Below are 16,668 nucleotides of genomic sequence, written 5' to 3'. Positions count from 1 at the left end.
AGCGTTTCACACTGTTTATTCCCCAAAACCCCTGCCACAGGAGAAGACAGCCACTGTACAGATTGGAAAATGTGGACAAGGAGAAAAGGGGTATATGGTAAGCAAAATAAATTGTAGTTCTCCATCCCTGGGGAAGACAAAGGAACTCTTAGCACTGCTATAATGAATAGCCCCCGAATGCCAGTGATTTAATTCAGTGGAGTTCAGACCTCATTCCTGTGTCACTGCAGAGTGGATGCTCCTGGATGAAGGCTCTGGTAGGTATCTCTCCTCCAGTTGGTGATTCAGGGACCCAGGCTCCTTCTGCCTTGCGGCTCTGCCTTTTTTAGGTCCTCAGGATGCTCTCCATGTATCTTGCCAATGGGGAGCCAGTGTGGAGTACTCACAAGCGGGTCTCACAGCACATCCTCTGGGGCTAATACACATCCCGTCTCTCCACACCCTGTTGGTCGGAAGTCACTGCTTGGCGCCCTGCTATCTGCAGGAGGGGAAGTGTTTTTAGATGCAGGGCCAGGATTATTACAGTGGGGCAAGTGAGGCAATTGCTTCAGAGATCAGATTTAAGTGGGTGGTGGCAAAAACTCAGGAGAATTTGTGGCAGGCTGGGCTTGTGGGGTTCTTAGCAGCACACTCCCTGTGGAGTGGCCCCCTGCCCGCACCTGCACCCCCTACCCCCTTAGGGAGGCCCAGCACTCACCTGGCTGGAGTTGTGGCTTTAGTCTGCTGCTGACCTGTAGGGAGACCAACAGTGAGTCAGGGTGGCATCCGGGTGGCGGCAGTCTCCATCCCACCTTCTCTGCTGTGCCCTAGGCTGAGGCCCTCCTTAGAGGGACCAGAGCAGCAGAGCAACTCCATGCAAACCCATCAGGAAGGGCCTGGGACTCAGCCGGCACCCTGAGGCAACCCCCTGACCTGTCCTCCCTGTTGTCCACCACATCACCTCCTGAAACCGGCACCCCCCAACCTTGATACCCTCTGTTGGCTTCCTTCACTCTTGAGCTCTCCGCTCACCCCCAACCTGGCTCCCTCCACCGCTGAGCCCTTGCCCACCCATCTCTTCCCTCCCTTCCCTTCCCTTGACATATGCACCCCAACCTCTCCCTCCAAGTCCTCAGGGAGACTATGCCTGTGGTTTCCTTCTGGGTGTCGGCTGGGTCTGCCCTCCAGCCTTGGGAGCCTCATGCTTGGGACTCATGTTTGCGGCTGTTCAAGTTCTGTTGCCACCACTAGGACCCCCTCCCCTCTGTCTGGTCTCACCCTGAATCTTCTGCTGCCTATTCCACCGTGCTCTGCCCCTCTTGTCCCCCTGGCATCCTTGCAGCGCTTCCCAAGCACTGGGCCCCTGGTCCACAGACATCCCCTCCACCATCCAGCCTCCTCCCGGGTTCGGCGTCCACAGAGACACCGTCTGAACCCAGGCCTCACGGCACCCCTCAACTCTGGGGGCCTTCCCTTCCACTTCTATAGGTTGTTTTTTAATGTTGGGACTGGGAACTCTGAAATATTAACTGCTAGTATCATTTTCATGTTGCAACTTTTACTCCTTCCAGCGTAACACCTAGGCCGGGTGCTGTGGCTCACGCTGGTGATAATCCCAGGATTGGGAGGCCAAGGTGGACAGATCACCTGAGGCCAGGAGTTCGAGATCAGCCTGGACAATATGGTGAAAACCCGTCTCTACTAAAATTACAAAAATTAGCCAGGTGTGGTGGTGTGTGCCTGTAGTCCCAGCTACTCAGGAGGCTGAGGTAGGAGAATTGCTTGACCCCGGGAGGTGGAAGTTGTACTGAGCCAAGATCACGCCACTGCACTCCAGCCTGGGTGACAAAGCGAGACTCTGTCTCAAAAAAAAAACACCTAGAATTTACCATCCTAGGCTGGGCGCGGTGGCTCAAGCCTGTAATCCCAGCACTTTGGGAGGCCGAGGTGGGCAGATCACGAGGTCAGGAGATCGAGACCATCCTGGCTAACACGGTGAAACCCCGTCTCTACTAAAAAATACAAAAAAACTAGCCGGGCGAGGTGGCAGGCGCCTGTAGTCCCAGCTGCTCGGGAGGCTGAGGCAGGAGAATGGTGTGAACCCGGGAGGCGGAGCTTGCAGTGAGCCGAGATCCAGCCACCGCACTCCAGCCTGGGCGACAGAGCGAGATTCCGTCTCAAAAAAAAAAAAAAAAAAAAAGAATTTACCATCCTAACCATTGCTTAGTGTACAGTTTGGCAGTGTTAAGTGTATTCACATGGTTGTGAGACAGATCTCCAGAACATTTTCATCTTGCGAAACTGAAACTCAAAAGTCCTCTTTCTTTTCTTTTCTTTTCTTTTTTTTTTTTTTTTTTTGAGACAGAGTCTGGCTCTGCTGCCCAGGCTGGAGTGCAGTGGCCGGATCTCAGCTCACTGCAAGCTCCGCCTCCCGGGTTTACGCCATTCTCCTGCCTCAGCCTCCCGAGTAGCTGGGACTACAGGCGCCCGCCACCTCGCCCGGCTAGTTTTTTGTATTTTTTAGTAGAGACGGGGTTTCACCCTGTTAGCCAGGATGGTCTCGATCTCCTCACCTCGTGATCCACCCGTCTCTGCCTCCCAAAGTGCTGGGATTATAGGCTTGAGCCACCGCGCCCGGCCCTTTTCTTTTTTTTTTTTTTTTGAGACGGAGTCTTGCTCTGTCACCCAGGCTGCTATGCAGTGATGTGATCTCAGCTCACTGCAACCTCCATCTCCTGGGTTCCAGTGATTCTCCTGCCTCAGGCTCCTGAGTAGATGGGATTACAGGTGCCCGCCACCACACCCAGCGAATTTTTTGTATTTTTTGTATTTTTTTTTTTTTTGAGACGGAGTCTCACTGTGAGTCGCTCAGGCTGGAGTGCAGTGGCGTGATCTCAGCTCACTGCAAGCTCCGCCTCCTGGGTTCACGCCATTCTCTTGCCTCAGCCTCCGAGTAGCTGGGACTACAGGCGCCCACCACCACGCCCAGCTAGTTTTTTGTATTTTTAGTAGAGACAGGGTTTCACCGTGTTAGCCAGGATGGTCTCGATCTCCTGACCTCGTGATCCACCTGCCTCGGCCTCCCAAAGTGCTGGGATTACAGGCTTGAGCCACCGTGCCGGGCATTTTTTGTATTTTTAGTAGAGCTAATTTTTTTGTATTTTTAGTAGAGACAGGGTTTCGCCATGTTGGCCAGGCTGGACTTGAACTCCAGACCTCAAGTGATCCCCCCACCTTGGCCTTCCAAGGCATGTCCCTCACAGGCATGAGCCACCACACTGGGCCAGTAAAACTGAAACTCTATGTTCTTCAAATGTTAACTCTCCATTCCCATCTCCTCCATGCCCCTGACAACCACCTTTCTGCTTCCTGTTTCTAGGAATCTGGCTACTCCAGATACTCATATAAATGGAATCAGACATTATTTATCTTTTTGTAACTAGCTTATTTCGCTTAGCATAATGTCTTCAAGGCTCATTTATACTAGAGCATGTGTAAGAATTTCCTTCCCTTTAAAGGTTGAGGCCAGGCACAGTGGCTCACCCCTATAATCCTAGCACTTTGGGAGGCCAAGGTGGGTGGATCCCCTAAGGTCAGGAGTTCGAGACCAGCCTGGACAACATGGTGAAACCCCGTCTCTACCAAAAATACAAGAAGTAGCTGGGCATGTTGGCACACACCTGTGATCCCAGTCACTCAGGAGGCTGAGCCAAGAGAATCGCTTGAACCTGGGAGGTGGAGGTTGCACTGAACTGAGATTGCACTGCTGCACTCCAGCCTGGGTGACAAAGCAGGACTTTGTCTCAAAATAAATAAGTAAATAAAAAAGGTTTAATAATATTCTTTTTTTCAGAACTTTTTTATTTTTATTTTTATTTTTTTTTAAATAGACAGGATCTTACTCTGTCACCCAGGATGGTGGAGTGCAGTGGCACAATCATAGCTCACTACACCCTCAACCTCCTGGGCTCAGGTCATTCTCCCAACCTCAGCTTCCTGAGTAGCTGGGACTACAGACACCATATTTTGTTTGATGGACATTTCAGTTGATTCTACATTTGGGGTATTTTGAGTAATGCTACTACAAACATTGGTGTGCAAACCCCTCTTCCTGACCCTGCTTTCAATTTGTTGAATATATGCCCAGAAGTGAGATTGTTGGATCATATGGTAGTTCTACTTTTAATATTGCGGAGGCTAAGGCAACTCCATCTTGGAGGCTAATCTGCCATGGCAGCTTCTGATTAACTCCACTTTTGGGAAGGCCTCTAAGATTTCCAGTTGATCTATCATTCCTTGTGTAACAGCAGGTACATATCACAAATCCTGCCCTAGAGTCAAACAACCTTGATATGATCATACTTCAACTGTGGAGTACAAACCATCCTTCCCCTGTGGAGTACAAACCATCCTTCCCCTGTGGAGTACAAACCATCCTTCCCCTGTGGAGTACAAACCGTCCTTCCCCTGTGGAGTACAAACCGTCCTTCCCCTGTGGAATACAAACCGTGGGTCTGGGGGTAATAGTGCAAGGACCTACCATCTTGTCTCATCACCCTGTTTTCTCCTGTATTTTCTTCTAGACATTGGGCAGTTTTGGGTCTTACGTTGAGATTTTCAGTTAATTTTTTGTATGTGGTATAAGGTAGAGATGCACCTCTATGTTTTGCATGAGGGTATCCAGCTTTCTCAACACCATTTGTTGAAGAAACTATTCTTCGCTGAGTGGTCATCTTGGCACCCTTGTGGAGGATCATTTGACTGTCTATGTGAGGGTTTATTTGTGGGCTCCTCTGTATTCTATTCCACTGGTCTATTTACTTTTTTTTTTTTTGGCAGAGTTTCACTCTTGTTGCCCAGGCTGGAATGCAATGGCGTGATCTCGGCTCACTGCAACCTCTGCCTCCCGGGTTCAAGTGATTCTCCTGCCTCAGTCTCCCGAGTAGCTGGGATTACAGGCATGAGACACCGCACCCAGCTAATTTTTTATTTTTGGTAGAGATGGGGCTTCTCCACGTTGGTCAGGCTGGTCTCAAACTCCCAATCTCAGGTGATCCGCCCAGCTCGGCCTCCCAAAGTGCTGGGATGACAGGCGTGAGCCACTGCACCCAGCCTATTTATGTCTTTATTTCAGTACCACATTATTTTGATTACCATAGTTTTTAATATATTCTGAAATCAGGGAAGGCGTGTCCTCTAACTCTGTTCACCTTTCTAAAGATTATTTTGGTTTGTGGTAGTGCTTTCAGATTCCATTTGAATTTCTGGATGAATTTTCTGTTTGAGCCCAAAAAAAAATGCCATTGGGGTTTACATAGGATTTGCATTGGATCTGGAGATTGTTGTTGGTGGCATGGACACCTTGACAATATTAATTCTTCCATTCCACGAACAAGAATGTCATCCACTTATTTGTGTCTTCTTTTCATTTGTTCAGAAATGTTTCGTAGTTTCAGTGTACAAGTCTTTCATTTCCCTGGTTAGGTTTATTCCAAAGATCTTACTTTATTTTTTGACATTATTGTAAGTGGAATTGTTTTCTTAATTTTCTTTTCAGATTGTTTATGGTTAGTGCACAAAAATGCAGTACATTTTTGCTTGTATGTTAAATTGGTTTCCTGGAACTTTGCTGAATTCATTCGTTCAACAGGTATTTTTGTGCAATACTTAGGATTTTCTACATATGAGATCTTGTCACCTGCAAACAGAGATCATTTTGCTTGTTCCTTTTCAAATTAGATGCCTTTTGATTCTTTGCTTAATTGCTCTGGCTAGGACTTCAAATCTTTTTTTTTTTTTTTTTTAAGTAGAGATGGGGTTTTGCCATGTTGGCCAGGGTGGTCTCAAACTCGTAGCCTCAAGTAATCCACCTACCTCGACTTCCAAAAGTGCTGGGATAACAGGTGTGAGCCACTGTGCCTGGCCTGACTTCAAATCCTATGTTGAAGAGAAGTAGTGAGATAGGGCATCCTTCTCTTGTTCTTGATCTTGGAGGCAAATATTTCAGTCTTTCACTAAAATGACTGAAAGACTTTCAGCTGTGGGCCTTGCATGACTGGCCTTTATTATGTTGCAGTACATTCCTTCTCTTCCTGGCTTGTGGGGTGTTTTACCAGGAAAGGGTGTTTAAGCTGGGCACCGTGGCTTAGCCTGTAATCCCAGCACTTTGGGAGGCCAAGGCGGGCTGATCAGTTGAGGTCAGGAGTTCGAGACCAGCCTGGCTAATATAGTAAAACCACGTTTCTTCCAAAAATAAAATATTAGCTGGGCATAGTGGTGCACGCCTGTAATCCCAGCTCCTCAGAAGGCTAAGGTGGAAGCATCTCTTGAACCTGGGAGGCAGAAGTTGCAGTGAGCCGAGATGGCACCGCTGCACTCCAGGCTGGGCAACAGAGTGAGGCTCCAACTCAAAAAAAAAAAAAAAAAAAAAAAAGGAAAGGGTATTCAATCTTGTCCAATGTTTTTTCTGCAGCAGTTGAGATAATCATGTGGGTTTTGTCCTTTTTTCTGTTAATGGGGTGCACTACATTGATTAATTTTCCTGTCTTGGGTGATACCTGCATTCCAGGACTAACTCCAACTTGGTCATGGTATACAATCCTTTTAACGTGCTGTCAAAGCTGGTTTGCTAGAATTTTGCTGAAGATTTTTCCATCAATATTCACCGGCCTTTTCGTCTGTATTTTGTGTGTTGTTTTCTTGCAGGGTCTTTATCTGGCTCTCAGATCATGGTGTTGCTGACCTCACAGAACGAACCTGGAAGTGTTCCCTCTGTCTTTGGTCATTATCCCGCCCTACCTCTTGTTGAACTTCATTGACTCTTGTTCCTTTGTGATCTCCTATTTTGCAGATTCTCCAAGCTTCCTACCGGCCCCCCTGCTCTCCATTCCTGCTCTCTCACTAGCTCCTGGACCTTCTGTGATCTCCTGATCTCCTGATTTTCTGCTGGAATCACAGGTGTGAGCCACTGCACCCGGCAAACAATTTTTTATATAGTTAAATTTATCAATATTTTAATATATGGCTCCTGGGTTTGGTCATACTGAGACTGTCTCCACTCTATGGTTATAAAATAATCTCACGTGCTTCCATGAGGAAGTTGAGGTGCACAGCCTTTGTACCCGCGAGCCTGTCCCCTGGCGAGGGTATGAGGCCAGGATCTGGCTGCAGGCAGCCCTGACCCCAAGCTCCTCCCCTCTGTGCTTTCCTAGCTCATAGGACGAATCTCCTTGCACTGAAGACTTTCTTTTTTTTCTTTTTATAGACGGAGTCTCGCTCTGTCACCCTGACTGGAGTGCAGTGTCACCATCTCGGCTTACTGCAGCCTCTGCCTCCCAGGTTCAAGCAATTCTCCTGCCTCAGCTTCCTGAGTAGCTGGGACTACAGGTGTCCGCTACCACGCCCAGCTAATTTTTTGTGTTTTTAATTGAGACGGGGTTTCACCATTTTGGCCAGGCTGGTCTTGAATGCCTGACCTCAGGTGATCCACCCGCCTCAGCCTCCCAAAGTGCTGGGATCACAGGCGTCAGCCACTGTGCCTGGCCTGAAGACTTTCTTGATGGTAACTTACTGTCAGGTTTGGAGGATATTGAGGTAGAACTCATTGATGCCTGGAGCCTTGTCCTCTCTTTTGAACTGGGAATGTGTACATCCAAGTTTCCAAAGGACAACTCTGCTGAGATGCCACACATGGATCTCCAGTATAACAGATTCCAAACTGGCTGGGTGAGGTGGCTCAAGCTTGTAATCCCAGCACTTTGGGAGGCTGAGTTGGGCGGATCACGAGGTCAGGAAATCGAGACCATCCTGGCTAACACGGTGAAACCCCGTCTCTACTAAAATTACAAAAGAGTAGCCATGCGTGGTGGCAGGCACCTGTAGTCCCAGCTACTCGGGAGGCTGAGGCAGGAGAATGGCGTGAACCCAGGAGGCGGAGCTTGCAGTGAGCTGAGATTGTGCCACTGCACTCCAGCCTGGGCGACAGAACAAAACTCCATCTCAAAAAACAAACAAACAAAAAAAACAAAACAAGACAACAAAAACAAAAACAAAAAAAGATTCCAAACTAAACGAGGCATCATTCCCCTCCAAACATAGTCTCCTCCTCTATTGTCTACTGTACTTGATGGTTTCATCACAGCCCCATGCACTCAAGTGGAAACGGATACTTCTTCCTGCTCCCTCGCCCCTACAGCAAACAATCAATCTCATTGGTTTTTATTACTTAATATTTTCTAGGATCTGGCCCTTTCCCTCTCTCCGCCTCACCCCTGCACTGCACTGACCCAGCCTGGCCCACCTCTGCCCGCTGCTCCACACACTGAGGTCTCCCATGGGGAGCTGAGGTCACCCTTTGCTGCCTCACGCTGCCTCTGGGATCAGAGGCTATTGGATATGATTTCCAAGGTTGTCTCCTCTCCTCTCCTGCCTCCTCCACCAGCATCAAGCTTCCCACAGCTCCTGGAACGGTTTCCTCCACCCGCAAGGAAAGTGAGTGACCTCTACACCACCCTCACCTCTTGCCAAGCGAATTATTTTCTTCTCTGAGACATCTGCAGATGTCACCTCCTCTGGGAAGTCCTCCCTGATTACCTCTCTCTCCTCCTACCCTTGTTTAGCAATACCATAACTCTTTCTCAATGAAGCAATTAGTCCTTGAGGCAACTGACAACTCCACACCCCCAGTTCCCTGAGAACAGAGCCTATGCTTTATCTACTTTGCTTCTCCAGTTTCAAGCCAGGCCGTGGCAGGTGGGCAGTCAGCCAGTGCCTGCTGAGCTCAGCCCAATTCTGGTCGCTTCTCCTCTCTCTGTCCTTTTCCCAGGGAAGACCCTCCCCTCTCCAGGAACCTTCAGGGGAGGGTAAATGATTGATGACTGAGAGAGAAGTAGTTGGGGGGATCCAGCTGTGTAGAGAGGACTGGGGGCTCTCTTTTCTTTCTTTTCTTTTTTTTTTTTTTTTTTTGAGACGGAGTCTCGCTCTGTCGCCCAGGCTGGAGTGCAGTGGCGCGATCTTGGCTCACTGCAAGCTCCGCCTCCCAGGTTCCCGCCATTCTCCTGGCTCAGCCTCCCAAGTAGCTGGGACTACAGGCGCCCACAACCGCGCCCAGCTAATTTTTTGTATGTTTAGTAGAGACGGGGTTTCACCGTGGTCTCGATCTCCTGACCTTGTGATCCGCCCGCCTCGGCCTCCCAAAGTGCTGGGATTACAGGTGTGAGCCACCGCGCCCGGCTCTTTCTTTCTTTCTTTTTTTTTTTTTTTTTTTTTTTTTTTTTGAGATGGAGTCTTATTCTGTCACCAGGCTGGAGTGCAGTGATGCGATCTTGACTCACTGCAACCTCTACCTGCAGGATTCAAGCGATTCTCCTGCCTCAGCCTCTGAGTAACTGGTCCTACAAGCGTGCGCAACCATGCCCAGCTAATTTTTGTATTTTTTTTTTTTTTTTTTTGAGATGGAGTCTCACTCTGTCGTCCAGGCTGGAGTGCAGTGGCGCGATCTCGGCTCACTGCAAGCTCCACCTCCCGGGTTCACGCCATTCTCCTGGCTCAGCCTCCCGAGTAGCTGGGACTACAGGCGCCCACCACTGTGCCCGGCTAATTTTTTGTATTTTTAATAGAGACGGGGTTTCACTGTGATCTCGATCTCCTGACCTCGTGATCCACCCGCCTCGGCCTCCCAAAGTGCTGGGATTACAGGCGTGAGCCACCGCGCCCGGCAAATTTTTGTATTTTTAGTAGAGATGGGGTGTCATCATGTTGGCCAGGATGGTCTCAATCTCTTGACCTCGTGATCCACCCGCCCTTGGCCTCCCAAAGTGCTGGGATTACAGGCGTGAGCCACTGCACCCAGGCTGGGAGTTCTCACACGTGACCCTGCATGACCCCACTGCAGGAGCCCCCGAGATGCAGACGCCCCAGCACAGGCCACGGAGTTGGCCTCAGTGGGCTTGAGGGGAGCCAGCAGGGTCTGCGTATTTCTGAAATCCCTTAGCTGCAGGTGGGCTCTGAGAAACCCCAGCTTGGAGGCTTGAGGAGACAGCATGTCCTGGGCACTTACCTTTCCTTCTTTTCCACCTGAGGAGGCACAGCAGTCCCAAAGCGACAGTTTTGAGCACAGCAACAGCCAATGCCACACTGATAGCAGTGTCCAGACTTAGGTGCCATGATTCTGAGTGCCCTTTGCCTTCTGTGACCCTGAGTCCAGCTGTGGTGGTTGCACTGCTGGGCCTCCAGGTGGTGGTGGTCATGACAGCTGGGGAGAGATGAGGAATGAGCAGACCCTCTTCTGGGGGTGCGGGGCATCAGAGTGAAAGGCATGGTGTGCTGCTTTCTAGATTGGGGGACATTCAGGATGAGCAAGCCGCTCTCAGAAGCCCACACAGGGAAGGGGTAGCAAGGTGAAATGCTGACAGCTCTCAATCCAGACAACTGGGTTTAAATGTGAAGACGTCACCAGTCACCAAAAACCCTGACTGCAGTGGGCAAGGCGCGTGCCGGGGCAGCTGGACTCACCCTGGGTGATGGTGAGTTTGGTCCCCTCGATGGACTGCAACTGCTGCCTCCCTGATCTCCGTGTGTCCAGCTCGACTCGGCAGAAATACACAGACTGGTCCTCCTTCCGCAGGTTCCAGATCCTGAGGAGCCCGCGGTCCTGACCCTCTGTCCAGTTCAGAAGGAGCCGGTTCGAGTAATCCTCGTGAGTGAAAGCTGGCCTTGTTCTGTAGAAGAACTCCCCGTGGAAGTTGCCCCGTCTCCAGGATATTTTCATGTTGGGAGCTGCGGCTAACTCCCAGGGGTGATAGAAGGAGAAGGGAATTTCCACGGAGCCACCCATAGGGGCTGAGAGGTGTTTTCGTTGAGTGACCCCATAAGGGCCGCTTGGACCGGATCCCGCGGAGCCACCTAGAGGTGGGAGGGAGAGAGTGGGGGAGAGACCTTGAAGCCACCGCAAGACACAAAGAGGGTGACCCCAGACCCTCCCGCACCTTCAGCCACAGGCAGTCGTGTGACAGGTGGCTGGACTGACTTCTGGCCTGGGTCTCCCACTCTTCAGGCATGGGAGAGAGAGGATGGGGGCACCCGCCCCTGTGGGACCCGCCCTTGTTTCCTGGTGGTGGGAGCCTGGGCCCTCCCCAAGATGTCCCACCTTTGTCTCGGGTTGGCCCCTCCTGTGGTTTGGGCAGAGCCCACATCTGGGCGGTCCTGGGCACTTACCAGGTTGCAGAAATGCTGGCGGCAGCAGCAGGGGCAGCAGGGGCAGCAGCAGGGGCCGGCCCATGGCTTTGCTCTCCTCCAGGGGATGGGGAGACCAGCAGAGCCGTCCAGGCAGAGAGGGGCCCTGTGGTGGGGCCGCCTTGGGGTTGAGGTGAGTCGAGGGAGCCGGGCTCAGGCTCCGCAGAGGGCTGTGGGGGCCGGGAGCCTTCCTCAAACCCGTGCACCTCCAGGATGACCAGCACTTCCTTTATCCATCTGGTTTTTTTCCTCTTATTGCAAAAGGGCCTCCCTTGTGGTCAGTGTCAAGTCAGCCCTGCCCAAGGGCCCCAGTGCCCATCCTCCTGCTGAGGGGCCGGGCCTGACCTTGGCTGGCTGGGCCCCTCCCACCTGGATCCCTGCAGCCCCACCTCACTCAGCTTCACTTCTCATCCTTCTCTCTGCCCAGGGCCAGCACAGGCTCTTTCGGGGAGAGGAAAGGCAGGCCTGAATCTCTGCCCTTCTGTGTCCCAGATTCAGTCCTCAGGGAGGAGGAGGAGGGAGCCGGTGGAGGTCACAGGCGCTCAGACCGCAGCCCAAGCACCAGAGTCCCCAGCTTGTCCTCTGTCCCTCTCCCTCCCTGGCAGGGACTCCCATGCAGTCCCCAGGTACCACCAGGGCCCAGCTAGCCTCTTCCCATCCCAGGCCCGCTCCCTTGGTGCAGGGACCACGACCTTGCTCAAGGGGTGAGGGGGCTGATGGTCCCCTACACAGACTGGTCCTTCTGGAGGCCACCCCTTCACCTCCTAGACGTGAGACTGGATCTGCAGGCTCCCCTCTGACCTCCCCATCCTACACAGGCAGGGACAGGGCTCCAAGAAGCCCTGCCCCAGGCCACGTGACTTGCAGTGGCAGTTCCAGGACCAGAGCTCCCTCTACCCAGATGTCTGGGCCTGGCTGAAGGGCAGAATCTCTGGGCCTCAACTTCTGAGTGCAGGACAGGAGGCCGTCCCTTCATACAGCACCTCAGGTCATTCCCTCCACACACCTGAGCCCTTGGCTGATCCAGAAGCTTCCTTGGACACAGAAGGAAGTGAAGGCTCAGAGCAACAGTGGGCACCCTGCACACAGTCCTGGGCCCATCTCTAACAGGTTTCTGCTGGCCTTTGCCTGGGGTGGTCGCTGGAGCGGGGAGCTTTGGTGGCCCCCAGGGCTCCCTCCGTAGGAGGCTCTGCCCACCCTCTCCAGGGTGAGGTGGCCCCTCCAGCTAAGGGGCCGTGGGGGCAGGAAGACAGGATTTCGTCAGAGGAAATGGCATCAGCCTTCTTGAGACAGAAGCAGGCAGGGACGGGCCTCCCTTCTCTTAGTCTCTTCCCTGGCCCCAGTAGGCTCCTCTGTGCTTCCCAGGGCCAGTCAGGTCAGCCCTCCCTCCCTCCCTTCACAGGCCGGAGGAAACATGTTCCCCTGTGCTCAGGAAACCCCTCCGTCTGAGCCAGGCCCTCAACACCTCATTCTCCCCATTCAACCCACAGGAAAACGGAGGAGGCAGGGGGGCTTTGGGCTGAACTAGTCCCAGCTGGAAAGATGGGCTGAAGAGAGGACAAGGGGCCCCCTGGCTGTCTGGGCAGGGCCTCGAGAGGGTGGTCCGCCCTGCCTGAGGACCTGGCTGAAGGGTCACCTGCTTACCAGGCCGTCCAAGGTGGGGGCCACATAGAACTTACAGCCAACAGCCGCTGGGTAGCTCTGGAGGGCACATGCTTCCCAGGGTCTTCTGCCCCAGTGCTGCCACGTGCGATCTCCTTAGATGCAAGGTCCACATTGATGTCACTTTCAGGCCCTGGACCCAGCTGAACCCCCATGGGAGATTCCTTTTGTGTCAGGATTTCTGCTCTGGGATGATGTGAGGTCTCCTGGGTTTGTTCATCCTCCCTCCCCCAACAGCAGTGACAGGACCTGGGACTGACCTGGGGCTGTGGCTCTCTCTCAGACAGGGCTCTGGGAGGAGGAGGAGGGCCTGGAGGAGGGCTTGATTCCAATGTGGGCGGAGCCTAAATGCAGCCCCTTAGCGCAGGTGCTCATGGGAGAGGCATGGGAAGTCGTGTGTGGGGAGCAGGGGCAGGGAGGGGGCGAGTACCCTGCACGGCATGATGAGAACCACTGCTTGGATGTCCCCACATTCCCGCAACAAGTATCCTCCTGTCCTCACTGGCCACATCCATCCCTGCCCCAGCCCCTTGCCCCTCCTTGGCACCCACCCTGTTCCTGCTTTCCTCTGATCCCAGTAGATGTGGAGTTCACAAGCCAATTGTAACTTTCTTACAGTAACTCAAAGGACCTGGAATAGCCAACATGCCTTTACAAATGAAGAATGAAGGTGGAAGATTTATAATACCTGACTTCAAGAGTTGCTGTAAAGCTTCTGTAATCAGGCCGTATTATCCTCAAGGTTCTAGAGTGTCCACAGACTGGAGTGTAGGGACGTGATCACCATCGCTCCTGGGTTGAAGCGATTTGCTGACCTCACACTCCCGAGTAGTGAAGACCACAGGCACACACCACCACACACGGATAATTTTTTTTCTTTTTTTTTTCTGAGAGGTGGGGTCTTACTATGTTGTCTAGGCTGGTCTCGAGCTCCTGGGCTCCAGCAATCCTCCTGCCTTGGCCTCCCTCAGTGCTGGGATGACAGGTGTGAGCCACCTCACCCAGCCCCACTGTATTGCTGATATTCTGGCATCTTGGACCTCCAAGACCAGAAAGAGGGACTGCCCCTGCCAGAGCCAACCAGTTGTTAAAGCTAGCAAATGACCCCTCTGAGAGTGTCCCTTTCTTTTTTTTTTCCGAAATGGAGTCTCGCTCTGTTGCCAGGCCGGAGTGCAGTGGCACAGCCTCAGCTCACTGCAACCTCCACCTCCCAGGTTCAAGCGATTCTCCTGCCTCAGCCTCCCAAGTTGCTGGGATTACAAGTGCACACCACCATGCCCAACTAATTTTTGTATTTTTAATAGAGATGGGGATTCACCATGTTGGCCCAGATGGTCCCTGACCTTGTGATCTGCCCACCTCGGCCTCCCAAAGTGCTGGGATTACAGGCTTGAGCCGCAGTGCCTGGCTGAGTGTGCCTTTCATATGCAAACCAACTAATCCAGGGCCCCAACACTGAACCAGCTCTTCTAGCTGCCTCTCACCTTTCAGGAGGCAGTATTTCTCTGCCTTCATCACCCTGGGCCAGGCACCAAATAACAAGTGACAGCCCCTAATCCCCAGAGCCTGCTAACATTATTCTAACTAGCCAATCCTAAATCTGCATACCCTTCTTTGCCTTTTCCATGGAAAGCATAACAAAACGTCTCACCCCCATTTCCCCCTGGCTTCCTCGGCCCCCCCCCCCCCCCGAGGGACTCTGGTGCTTTCCCAAGTGGCCCTGCATGGCTGTGTCTCTCATTTCTGGGGATCTGTGAGGATACACTGCTTCCCTCACGACCCTCATTTCGTGGCCATACTTGATGGAAAGAATGGCAGGTGCATTTTGTTTTATTATTTTATTTATTATTATTATTATTATTATTATTTTGAGATGGAGTCTCACTCTGTCACCCAGGCTGCAATGCAGTGGCACTATCTCGGCTCACTGCAACCTCTGCCTCCCGGGTTCAAGCGATTCTCCTGCCTCAGCCTCCCGAGTAGCTGGGACTACAGGTGCCCACCACTATACCCAACTAATTTTTGTAGTTTTAGCAGAGATGGGGTTTGCCATGTTGGCCAGGCTGGTCTCGAACTCTTTACCTGAGGTGATACACCTGCCTAGGCCTCCCAAAGTGCTGAGGTTACAGGCGTGAGCCACCACGCCCCGCCAGCAGGTGCATTTTATTTATTTTTATTTTTTTGAGACAGAGTCTCGCTCTGTCACCCAGGCTGGAGTGCAATGGCTCAATCTCGGCTCACTGCAAACTCCACCTCCCAAGTTCAAGCGATTCTCCTGCCTCAGCCTCCTGAGTAGCTGGGATTACAGGCACGTGCCACCATGCCCGGCTACTTTTTGTATTTTTAGTAGAGGTGGGGTTTCGCTATGTTGTTCAGGCTGGTCTCAACCTCCTGACCTCATGATCTGCCTGCCTCAGCCTCCCAAAGTGCTGGGATTACAGGTGTGAGACACCGCGCCCAGCCCAGCAGGTGCATTTTAAAAGAGCTTTTAACTCTCTGGACAATCCCAGGAGGCAGGCAGCATCTCTGTTATGGTCCTCAATTCATACAGAGAGAAACGGAGGCCCTGAGGGGGGTTCTCAGCCTGGCCTGAGGTCACGTGGCCCATGAACATCCACTGTGGCATCAGGACTGAGCCAAGGGCCCGTGCGGCCGACCACTTCCCCATTCAGTGACATCAGCCGGCAGTCCTCTGGGCCTCTGTGACAACCACGCTTCCCTTTTCTGTGTTGTCTTCCTTCTGCACAGGGAGGTGCTTGAGGGCTGGGGCACTGGCTGGTGTCGCTTTGGGTCCTTGTCACCCAGTGCAGTGTGCCGGGCAGTCAGTGCTGACCAAATGTGTATGGAGGGCGTGGAGGCATCTTCAAGGGGTGGGGATCAGGCGACGATCATTTTCAGTAGAGATGGAGTTTCACCATATTGGCCAGGTTTTTTGTTTTGTTTTGTTTCGTTTTGTCTTTTTTTGAGACAGTGTCTCTCTCTGTCACCCAGGCTGGAGTCCAGTGGTGCAATCACAACTCACTGCGGCCTCAATTGCCGCTTGAGGGCTCAATTGATTCTCCCACCTCGGCCTCAAAATGTGCTGGGGTTACAGGCAGGAGCCACTGTGCCTGGCCCATTCATGCCTTTATAGTGAAGCCCATAAAAACCCAAAAGGGATGCAGAGGGCTTCTGGATAACTGAACTCATGGAGCTTCCTAGAGGGTGCAGCACCTGGGGAAGACATGGAAGCTCTGCACGCCTTCCCCCAGGCCTCTCTCTGTGTATCTCTTGTATCTGGCTGTTCATCACTATCCTTTGTAATATCTCATGTTTTTATTTTGAGATACGGTCTCACTATGTTGCCCAGGTTGGTCTCAAACTCCTGTGCTCAAGTAAACCTCCCCGCTCAGCCTCTCGAAGTGCAGAGATCACAGGCATGAGCCCTGGCGCCAGGCCCTATAATATCCTTTATAAGGGGGCACACGTGAGTAAAGGGTTTCCCTGAGTTCTAGGTGCCATTCTAGAAAATTAACTGAACCCAAAGAGGGGATCATGGGAACCTCAATTTTTATAGCCCTGTGTCAGAAGCACAGGCACCACGTGAGCTTTTGACTGGCATCTGATGCGGGGGCAGCCTTGTGGAACTGAGCCCCCAACCCGTGCAATCACAGGAAGCAGCCGATTTGCTGTACTAGCCTTGGCCACCACACCATCTCTGACAGTGTTCCTGCCCTGCCCACTCCTTAACGATTACCTTTCAGCCAGGCACGGTGGCTCACGCCTGTAATTGCAGCTATTTGGGAAACTGAGGCT

General features: G+C 52.2%; 1 protein-coding gene across 1 annotated transcript in view; it reads right to left on the bottom strand.

Moving 5' to 3' along the window:
- Nucleotides 1–16,668, bottom strand: part of LOC135970090 (paired immunoglobulin-like type 2 receptor beta) — a 17,409-nt gene continuing 741 nt past the window's right edge. The window contains exons 2-8 of the mRNA XM_065541714.2: nucleotides 13,562–13,665; nucleotides 12,891–12,968; nucleotides 11,194–11,381; nucleotides 10,492–10,881; nucleotides 10,037–10,231; nucleotides 698–731; nucleotides 1–478 (exon numbers count right to left, since the gene is read on the bottom strand). Coding sequence (XP_065397786.2) covers nucleotides 475–478; nucleotides 698–731; nucleotides 10,037–10,231; nucleotides 10,492–10,881; nucleotides 11,194–11,381; nucleotides 12,891–12,925 — 846 coding nt within the window. The 5' untranslated portion in view covers nucleotides 12,926–12,968; nucleotides 13,562–13,665 and the 3' untranslated portion in view covers nucleotides 1–474. The remainder of the gene's footprint in view (nucleotides 479–697; nucleotides 732–10,036; nucleotides 10,232–10,491; nucleotides 10,882–11,193; nucleotides 11,382–12,890; nucleotides 12,969–13,561; nucleotides 13,666–16,668) is intronic.

This window comes from Macaca fascicularis, chromosome 3 (genome assembly GCF_037993035.2).
Source record: "Macaca fascicularis isolate 582-1 chromosome 3, T2T-MFA8v1.1".
In the NCBI taxonomy this organism is placed as follows: Eukaryota; Metazoa; Chordata; class Mammalia; order Primates; family Cercopithecidae; genus Macaca; species Macaca fascicularis.
This window is presented reverse-complemented; position numbering and strand designations above follow the sequence as displayed.